The 11,268-nt window shown below is 35.4% G+C and overlaps 1 protein-coding gene across 1 annotated transcript; it reads right to left on the bottom strand.

Moving 5' to 3' along the window:
- Window positions 1-310: 310 nt before the first annotated feature.
- On the bottom strand, window positions 311-3,735 carry LOC122288908 (ABC transporter G family member 14-like). The gene is made up of 5 exons (XM_043095730.1): window positions 3,342-3,735; window positions 2,329-3,118; window positions 1,811-1,987; window positions 1,448-1,638; window positions 311-1,237 (listed from the first exon to the last, which is right to left on the bottom strand). Exons 1-5 carry the CDS (start codon window positions 3,489-3,491, stop codon window positions 587-589), a joined length of 1,959 nt encoding a protein of 652 aa, XP_042951664.1. The 5' UTR covers window positions 3,492-3,735; the 3' UTR covers window positions 311-586.
- Between the last annotated feature and the right edge of the window lie 7,533 nt (window positions 3,736-11,268).

Raw genomic sequence — 11,268 nt, 5'->3', positions numbered from 1 at the left:
CTGTTTCAGTCCTTTCTCATCAGTCACCATAAGCTGTTACCTAAATTATTCATTCCTTGTGTGTGTGTGTGTGTGTGTGTGTGTGTGTGTGTGTTGATGCACTGGCAGGAATCTATTGAAGAAAGCCCCACAAATATTTAGAATTGACTTCCACAACAGAGTACTAAGCTCCAATGTCCGGATGTCATCCATCAACCTTTCCTGAACATTTGAATGCATATGCTACGTTGTTCATATCCTGTCTTTTTCATAAGAAAACATCTCTTCGAATTCTTGCTCGAATTTGAAAGCCTTAAATGAGAGACAGATAGAAAACATAGAATAGGTCATCCAGTATATATTGCCTTCCCCCTTTCATATATAGCATACTCACTTTATTTGGGAAGTCATAAATATTTTATTCTTAAACTAAAGCTTCTAAGTTAGTATCCGTCTAAATTATCATAAAAGATGGCTAATACATCCGAATCCAAAATGTCACAACATGATCCATCTATCTAACAAATTATTCTTCAGTTGATGAAGAAGAAACTGAAGAAAACTCTTGGAACTCTCTTGTTGGGTGGAATAGAACCTCTGCTGAAATTTACCTGAGCTGCACTCTATGCAGTGCCAGATAAGCAACAAGTCGATAACCCACCAACATCAAGCCCATGATGGCCACGTCTACCCATAAATGGTTCAGCTCCATGGCTTTGACAGCGGGGAAATCTCCAACTCGACACAGCACTCCTTTTGAGCACTCATAATAATCGTCCTCTTTGTATTGAACCCCAAGAAGCAGCTTGTAACAGTAGTAGCTATAGCTTAAGTACTTTAGCCAGACTATGAATGGAGGAATCTGTTGAATATAATATCCTCCTGCTATGAGGAAAACAAGGGTTGTAACAGAAGCTAAAGTAGTGGCCTGTTTTACGTCCATGAGAATTGCACCAATGGCTAAGCCAAGACTTTGGGAAACAAGGACACTGTAGAGAACAATAAGCAGGGAAAGGATGAAGGTCACAGCATTGGGTTTAAGCCCACCCATCCAATAGATAATGAACACAAAGGCAGTTGGGAGTGCAAGCTCCAGTGGCAGGTCTCCAACCGTTCTGGCTAGGAAGTAGGAAGAAAGTCGGTACATTCCAGATGATCTTTCCTTAATCAGCATTCTTCTTTCTTGCGGAAATGTGAAAACTGCATTGTAGAGAGGGTAGAAACCCCAGAACACAGAGAAGAAGAAGAGCAAGGCTATCTGCACAAAACCTTTGTTTAGCACCTATTAGAAGATAATTAACGATAGAAATTATTTCAATATCATAATAACTTATCTACTTGGCCATTCATTCTAGTAGTTGATGTGTAAAACCACTAAAAATATATCGAATCAACAAGGGTGACCGAAAATCGGACGAAAACTAATATTGATATAAGTTATATAACACATGTCTCAGTATCTTCTTACTCGGTCTTCAATGTGAGATGTCGGGGTGTGCAACCATAAGAGTCCTCCAAGTACTGCGACACTTAAAACTTGGAAAATCCTTAGCTTGTTGAAGGCTTCAAACCTCCGCTCTCTGAGCCCCCTCTGAAGCAGCACCCTGAACTGATGCCACCAGCTTGTACACCATTGCTCTGATGATTTTATCTCACGTCCTGCGCATTACTCAGTAGTCAATACTTCACATCAGCTGGCTGAAACTAGAAGTACCAGAAGAAACGAAAAGAATGAACATTTGAAGCCAATTGGGGAGCTATTTTGCTCCTGCATGAGGTTTAGTTTACGATAAATTAATAACTGCAGCAATAAGAGGAAGAGAAGATTTACTTTTACAACCATCTTTTGTATGATTGAAGTTGTTGACATCGGAACTGCAAAGCTCAGCTTTCAACCTAGTAGAAATGTTCTTGTCGTAGGCTGAAATCAGAGCTTCCTTGACCAACTTCTGTTCTTGTTCCATGTTGTCGACTTGCTCAGTTGGTTGCTTGGAATCAGGAGCAATTCCTGCAATTTTTAAAATTTCCCGCAATTGTCATGCATATAATTTTCCTGTTCTGATTTTTTCAAAGACAAGGCAGAAGAAGCTGCAGACGTGGTATATCCTAAACTACAAGCTAATTGTGTTATATTCGTTAAACAGTCAAACTTTTAGCTCCACTATAAGCAGTCCACGCTATACCTCCATCTCCGTGGAAAGATGCTAAAGAGAAGGAAAAAAAAATCTGGAGATGAAACAAGAAGCAGCTACCCCTGTTCCCCGCATAGATCGCACAAGCATTTTTTTATCGAAGGAAAGAGAGCCCCTTTAACAAAAGCTAGATTCTTTGAAAAGAAGATGGAATTACCATTAGCAAGATCAAGCAAGAGATCGGCTGGATTGACATTCATGGATGTGGAAAACCCAATTGAGGAAAAGTATTCTAATGCTGCAGAAGCAGAGCCATAATAGATGGGGAATCCCTCGGAGAGCAAGATCACCTTGTCGAACATGTGGTAAATCCTGCTGGAGGGCTGGTGAATGGTGGTGACCACGGTTCTGCCGCCCCCGGCTAGCCGTTTGATTGTGGTCAGGATCCTTTGAGCCGTGGTCGAGTCCAAACCTGATGTTGGCTCATCTAGCAGAAGCAAGCTTGGATTGATTAGCATTTCCTGACCAATACTCACCCTCTTCTTTTCTCCCCCTGATATCCCTCTAAAGAGTGGCCCCCCAATCATGCTGTTGCGGCACTTAGTCAATCCCAGCTCAGTGATCACTCGCTCCACATGCTGTTCTTTCTCATCCCGAGCCAAGCTGCTGGGTAGCCTCAAGAGTGCGGTGAAAAGAAGAGTTTCGGCAACAGTCAGGTGTGGGTATAAAACATCGTCTTGAGAAACAAACCCAGTTCTTCTTTTGATGGTACCAGAAAAAGGCTGACCATTGTATGTGATCTTTCCGGACAGCTTGCCATTTAGACGGCCTCCAAGAGCAGTAAGAAGGGTAGTTTTGCCACTTCCAGATGGCCCTAACATCGCTAGGATCTCTCCTGGGGAAACCAAACCTGTTAAGCCATTCAATATGGTTTTTTCTCTGCTGGTCCATGTCTCATACCATAATCCTTTCTGCTCCAGTTGTACTTTGTACACCACCTCTTCAAACTGTGCTAAGAAACATAAGAGGAAATCAGAACTTTAGCACAAAGGTTCTACTTCATTATATTGAATGGATGTCGATCATTATGCAGAAAATACTAACTAATGCAACCATGAATCTTGACAAAACAACTACTACTACTACTAATACTACCATTTTATAAGCAAGCACAAGATATATGTTCTTGCTTTGGAGAAAGAGAGGACTAGAAGGAAAGAGATAAATGACCTTTAAAGTTATAGGATACAGGGAGAGTTGATAAACAGATTGAGAATTGGCTCCTGCAGGGTAAGCAAGGACAGCCGTGTTCCGGGGCCCAGACATCTCGGGCAGATCGTCCACAGTGTTGCTGCCACAATATTCTGACTTCGGCTCCATTCAGTCGAGGCAGCAAGGCAAGGCTAAAAGCTTTGGTGTTGCAGCGTTTTTATGGTGATGGCAGTGGCAGTGGGGATGACGAATGATGAGAAGAGAGAAGTTAAGGATTTCCTTTTAACTTGAGTTCAGAAAGTGAACTGGAGAGCACATAAATATATAGAGATATGCATAAACGAGGAAGTCCCCTGCTTGCCAAGGCTCCATGGTGGGTCCCCGCATTTTCTCTGGAAAGTTGGAAATTATTCTGAGACTTAAGTCTCAGTTATTGCTTATAGAAATCTCCTCCTGAGTTTCCCTTTATTGGCATCTCTCTCTCTCTATCTCTCTGGGGTCATCTTCCTAGGGTGACCATGGGTGCATAGATGTTCATGCAAGAGCGAATGTCGGATTATGACAGCTAAATTGTTGAAAAATGATAGCTGCTACAGATTAAAGCCATAATGCAGGGGTGCACTAAACAGATCACAAAGCAAATGGAATACTGGAATGCCAAATATATTAATGCTCATTTTTTTTTTTAACAATTTCTTGGAAGAAGATCTGTACACATTATTATGTGCATCTGAAAGTCTGTCTAGTGAACAGGTTTGAACTTTTTTAGTCTTTTTGTACATGCATACCACTCGATATGTTACTGCATTGCTAAAACTTCAAACTTTTCCCTTTATTTTACTTCTGTTCTTTTTAATATATCCTTCTTGTTATACACCAGAAAGGTCAGGAAAAGTCAGGCTAAAAACATAGAGAAGATACATTGCACATGACTCTTCAAGAATTCCATATCCATATCATAAGATATTCCAAACTCAATATCTATATGCCTGTTTGTGTGGTTTTCAAACTCTTGATCTGTTCAAAAACTTTAGAGCCAAATCCGAATAATATGATTGTGTAATTAGCCAAAGAGGTGAATTTGCAGAATCTCCAAAACCAAAAGTTTACAAACTAAGATATCAAAGGACTGATGTTCTGGTTCTGAACCTACTCACCTATGACTTCGTTTCTCAGAAAATCCGTGCAGCTGTTCAAAGTACCAATACCCATGTAGAAGGGGGTACAAAAGAATTTTTTCAACTAAAATTTATTTATTTGTTTATTTTCACACCCTTCTATTGTGCATGTCTATATCCTGAGCAAAAACTTTATGTGCAATCACTTTTATGTATTTTTTGTCTGCTCCACTATTATAATTGGCTACATCATTTTTTTAATATAAAATAATTATCTTAACCAATTACATCAATAGAGTGCACAATGAGTATGCAAAAATGACTATATGTAATAAAACTTATCTCTGAGAGAGAGCATATACTGCAACATCAATATTAAAGAATCAATTTAAGCATAATTTTCTGCCTTTTTAAGTTGGCTAAAATGCATTGACATACTGGACTTGTCTATGGACCACACATGCTAAAAACACACACAAATGAAGCATATATATATATATATATATATATATATATATATATATATTTTCCTCTTATTTTGAAGGGATGTGAAGTTTGATTATTTATAAACCTCACACTGATATCATTACAGAAATTTAAAAAATTTTCAAAAGAGGAATATTCTTGTTACTTTTACCTTACTTTAATTTGAGCATTTATGTGGACAATGACACGATGCATCCTTATTCTATGTAGTTAGAGAGCCGGGACATGAAATGAAAGTTCTTCTGTTAAAAGAAGTTGGAGAAATCAAACCGGCCAAAGGTATCACCAATATTCTTCCCCTTTTTTTCTGAATGTGTAGCCATCCATCAAAATGTTAGTTTTTTGAGTTTCTCATATACAAATATGAATAAATCAACGTCACTTTGACATATTGGACTTGCAAGACTTTATTCCCTGTCTGCATGCCGAACCCTCTTCTCTGTGGGTGATCATGTGGTTGTCGAGTTGCATGCATGCATCTATATACAGGAGAATTTACTCCCTCCTCTCTTCTACCGATCGAGAATAAGTTCAAAAGAATATATAAGGAAAACCAGAAAAAAAAAAAAAAAAAAAAAGGAAATACTCTTGATTTGTAAGAGAAATTTAAGCTAGCAATGGTGAGTTTAGATGCATAAAGTTAGCAAAAAAAAAATGAGTATTTATGATGAGTTATTTACGACGAGAAATAACTCATTTTGATAGCTGGAAATGATCATTTTCGACTACAAATAAGCATTTTTCTTATGCTGTATATAAGTGAAAAAAGGCAAAAACTAGCTAGCAATGGTGCTTAATTTTCATTTTTAAAGCCAACTGATCATGATTCTGATGATATTCTTCTAACTTGCCATATGTTGATCGAGGTTCAACGTTCCCGGCCACTGTAATATTTTTCAACATTCGTATCCAAGATGTTCGATATGACTGTTTTTATCATATCATTGCATGTGATTAAAATAGTAAATATTTATTTAAAGTAAGATTGGGAGGAAGTAATATTCATTGAAAGTCATCTCCTTCCAATATTCTCGATCTAGCTGATATCTGATATCGTCCTTAATTTATTTTTATTTTTATTTATTTTAATTTTCTTTTCAACACCATTTTAATCTAAGAGATATAGATCAGGAATGATTAAAGGGAGAACCCATCAATTGGATTCCAATTTCTGTCCATAAAAATATTTTTCTTCTTTTGACAAAGCACTGATATATGAGTATATATATGGGTCCATGAGGAGACTGCCTTTTCTTTTTGAAGTCCTAGCTGCTGCTAGAACATGGGTGCGCATATAATTTGAGTGCATCCCTTTCCAACCCAACTTATATATATATATGTGAAAAAATTAAAATAGAGTCTATGCATAAAAATTAGGGTCTTCATTTCTTCCCCTGGTGCCCTTTCTTTTTATAAATTAATAAATAAAAAAATTAAAGTAATTTTCAAGTCAAGACCTAGCTAGCATAAATCAGTCATGATGCATGCATGCTTTCGGTCACAAACTTCTCACCATGTCGTAACGATACTTTAGCTATTCAGATACAAAGAGATATTATAAAAATAAATTCATAAATTGACATAACTTAATATAATACGTCATATTATAAAGTTACCATATTATAAAGTTATATTTACTGTAAAATATATCTAATGCATTATAAGAAATCACGTTAGTTTGTAAATTTATTTTTATAAAATTTCTTTATAATCAAGCAAAAAGCTTATTAAACAAAATATTATAATCACCCTTATGATCATGACAATATATATTCCCTTTTTCACCACACATGAGAATATTGTAATGATCAAGAAAAATAGTAAATGATTAAATTATCCCCTCACTTTCGGCTTTCCACTACTTTCTAAATTTTTAAGTGGTTTTCCACTCCATATTGCATGGATTCTCTCTCCTTTTCTTTAGGTATCGGCCTTGCATGCTCAATTGGCTAATCTTATCAGCCGATCACGCACTTATGGCTATAGTTTATTCAATATTCATGCCTCATCCTCATCCTCATCTATAGTTAGAGAAATGAAATATTCCTCTTCTTCTCTTTTTCTCATTCATAATCATGTTGACTACTTTGATTTTGATAATAATTTGGAATCAAATAATTGGCATGCAAGTGATTTTTCTAATCGCAAGAACACAATTCTAAAAAAGTCGTTGCAAATAACCATTATTTATAATGGAATTATGATCGTTGTAAAAATTTTCGTTGCAATTGGCCATATCTCTTATAGTGAACATTGTGCATGCATGTGCAGTTCAGATATATGTGCACACATGCATGCACAAGCATCATTATTCTTGATCATCATTCGGGTTAGGGTTCGTAAACAGTACTTTATGATATAATTTTTTGAAAAAAGTAATAATAATTTTTTTTTTTTTTTTTTTGAGTTCTAGTTTCTAATCATTTTGAAGGCACATACGTGTGGTACGAAGTAGAAAGGTGAAAATGACTATTTCATGATTTTTTTTATTCACCATATAATAATTGCCTGCTTTGATTTTGCGTTTCAATAATAGCTACAAAGCTTAATCAAAATCATCCCACTTTGAGAATTTATATATATATATATATATGTGTATATATATATATATGTATATATATATATATGTATATATATATATATATATATATATATATGTGTGTGTGTGTGTGTTTGTATCTTAATTTGAAATATAAATGTTTGATCCATTGCAACAAGCTAGTATGCATTAGATCAAAAACTCTAAACAGAATCCAAATAATCATACATTTTCTTTCTTTCCGTCTTAATGAATACAAAATTTTATCAAGTTTTGTTACATACAAGTCGGTGGGTTAATACATCACTTAATATAGGGCCCATTGTATTTTTTAAAAATGTTAAACACTAATAATAAAGCTCTTAAAATAGCTTATGTGAAAAGCTTTCATGTCAGTGCACGGTGTATTGGGTATGTAAAAAATAGTGCTTGTAAATAAGATTTTTCGTGCTTTCCTAGAAAGCAAGATTGTAAGCTTCTACGTCATACATTATCTATAGTAAAATTTGATTTAGAAAATAAATTTTTAAAGAATTCTTCTACTTAGTAGCCCTACATCATAATCTCCTGAAGGAAAAAAAATAAAAGCAAGTCTATGTATAAGACTGTTGAGTATAATTTTTTTTATTTTTAAATTAAATTTTACTGAGTAATACTATTTATTATCTCAATTCTCATCATTTTCTCATTATCTCATAATGTGATATTAGATAATTGGATACTATTTATTATATTTTACTTGTGAACCTATCATTTCATGACATATACATGAGAGGATGATGAGAAAATAAATGATAAATAGATTTTTTTAATCTTACCATTTAAGTGATGTGGATGTCACGTAGATGATGTGTGGTGTAGAAATCTTAAAATAATATTTTTGAATGAAAAATGATATTTGCAATCATAAAGTGTACAAGCACTGCACACTTCTTTTAAAATAAGTTTGCGATACTTACACGACTCACAATTATATCTAACAATACTCTTCTTAAATAAATATATATATATATATATAGAGAGAGAGAGAGAGAGAATCGGTCTCTATCATCAGTGTCAGCCAATGTTATTGTAATTATCTTTCCACCATTATCTTCATCAATCATGTGAGCCATAGCTGCATATGTGTCGTTTTAGTGTGGTTAGACGTTCGAATGAGCGTGTGTGCCCTCATGGCAACTAATGGCCAAAACCCACATTAATCACAGAGAATCCTAATAAAATTTTAAACGAGCGGTGGTAGACATTGTCAGATGTCGTTAGCTGAGTTTGCAAACTGAGTTGGGAAGCTGACACGTGGCACCCACTTCCATTTTTGGTGGAGCTAGGACTTCTTTTGTCGCTTCTTTACTCTTTTATTTATTTCTATCGATTACATTAAATGACACCCCACATTCCACAATGTATCATTTGGGAATTTGGTGGAGCCCCAAAGTAATCATCGGGTCCCATGCAACCACTACTAGGATTTCATGGTTATCTTCAAATCCCACACCTATTATTTTTATTTATATGTTTATATATATATATATCTGTTGTAAAATAACATTGTAAAATTGTATGACCACCTTGAGCTAGCCGTCAAATGCACAGTGCATAGTGCCAGCATAGTACTGCATAGTAACTGGCATAGTAAATGGCCGACATCGCACAGTGTGCATAGTGCCAGCATAGTACTGCATAGTAACTGGCATAGTAAATGGCCGACATCGCACAGTGCGCATAGTGCCAGCATAGTACTGCATAGTAACTGGCATAGTAAATGACCGACATCGCACAGTGCATAGTACCAGCATAGTACTGCATAGTAAATATGCACAGTACCAGCATAGTACTGCATAGTAACTTGCATAGTTCCCTTTGTACGCCTATATATATCGTTGAATTCTTTAAGAAATTCATAAGTTTCATAACTTCTCTGAGTTCTATCTCTCTCTCTCTCTCTCTCCTTTCGATAGTTTAATAACACGTTATCAGCACGAGAGTTCTGACGATCTTGAAGCTAATAGTCCTCTACTTCAAGTAAGTCTTTCAATATATTTTTTTATAGTTTTCAAAATGAATATGAAATATTAAACATACTTATGTTCTTGATTTATATATGTAGAAAATGTCAAATCTTACAAAATTGGAATTCGTTGCTCTTGACATTTCTGGGAAAAATTATTTATCTTGGATCCTTGATGCTGAGATCCATCTGGATGCAATGAACCTGGGAGATACAATTAAAGAAGGAAATCAAGGGTCCCTGCAGGACCGTGCTAAGGCAATGATTTTCCTTCGGCACCATCTTCATGAAGAATTAAAAACTGAGTATCTAACGGTGAAAAATCCACTTATTTTGTGGAATGATTTAAGGGAGAGATATGAACACCAGAAAACTGTAATCCTCCCAAAAGCTCGTCATGATTGGATGCACCTGAGGTTGCAAGACTTCAAGAGTGTTAGTGAGTATAACTCTGCACTCTTTAAAATTAGCTCGCTATTGAAATTATGTGGTGAAAAAGTCACTGATGATGACTTGTTAGAGAAGACATATACTACTTTTCATGCCTCGAATGTGCTCCTGCAGCAGCAGTATCGAGAGCGAAAGTTCAAGAAATATTCTGAACTTATATCTTGTCTTCTATTAGCTGAGCAGAATAATGAGCTTTTATTAAGAAATCACCAGTCACGTCCTACTGGTTCTATATCATTCCCTGAAGTGAATGGTACTAGATTTACATCATTCCCAGAAGCGAATGGTGCATCTTTTCAAAGAAAAAGAGGGCGTGGACGTGGTAAGAAAAACTATAGAAGTGGAGGTCCTAGAAGTGACCACACTAAAAGGGAAAATAATAGATATACACCGTACCACCAGAAGTGGTTCAACTCAGACAAGGGCAAAGGTCCTCAAAATAAATTTGTAAAGAAATATGAAGATGAATGCCATAGATGTGGTATGACTGGACATTGGTCTCGTACCTGTCGTACAGCTAAACACTTGGTTGACTTATACCAATCTTCCATAAAAGAAAAAACAAAGAAATTTGAAACAAATTTTGCTGAACCATCATATGCTTTAAATTCTATAGATGGAGAAGATATTACAAGTCTTGATGTTTCTGATTTCTTTGAGGATTTTAGTGGTAGAGTTGATCATGGAAGTGTTCCTTTTTAATTAATGTATTTCCTTTATATTATTGTAAAATATTTTTATTCTGTAATGTTTTTTTTTTAGTAATGAAAGTTTTATATATTTTGTAGAATCATGAGTCTTATTGATGAACTTTCTATCTCCGAGATGAATAATAAAGATGTATGTCTGGCTGACAGTGCTACAACTCATACAATTCTTAAGGATAAAAAATATTTTCAAAATCTAACATTGAGTAAAGCCTATGTTCATACCATCTCCGGTTCATCGAATCTAATTGAAGGCTCCGGAAGAGCTTATATTGTGTTGCCTAATGGCACCAAATTTTGCATTGATGATGCTCTATTTTCTTCACAATCCAGAAGAAATTTATTAAGTTTTAAAGATATACGTCGTAATGGTTGTCATATTGAAACCATTAACGAAGACGATAAAGAGCATCTTCTCATTACTAAAATAATTTCGAGCCAGAAGCTCGTATTAGAAAAACTGCCTGCCCTCTCATCTGGATTGTATTATACAAAAATGAGAACAATTGAATCACATGTTGTAATGCACCAGAAGTGCATTGATCCTAAAATATTTATGACTTGGCATGATCGCCTTGGACATCCGGGATCAATAATGATGAGACGAATAATTGATAATTCGTATGGGCATCCCCTA

Source organism: Carya illinoinensis, chromosome 12 (assembly GCF_018687715.1).
Source record: "Carya illinoinensis cultivar Pawnee chromosome 12, C.illinoinensisPawnee_v1, whole genome shotgun sequence".
NCBI classification, from domain to species: Eukaryota; Viridiplantae; Streptophyta; class Magnoliopsida; order Fagales; family Juglandaceae; genus Carya; species Carya illinoinensis.
Note: the sequence above shows the minus strand (reverse complement) of the source record. Positions and strands in the feature narration are given on the sequence as shown.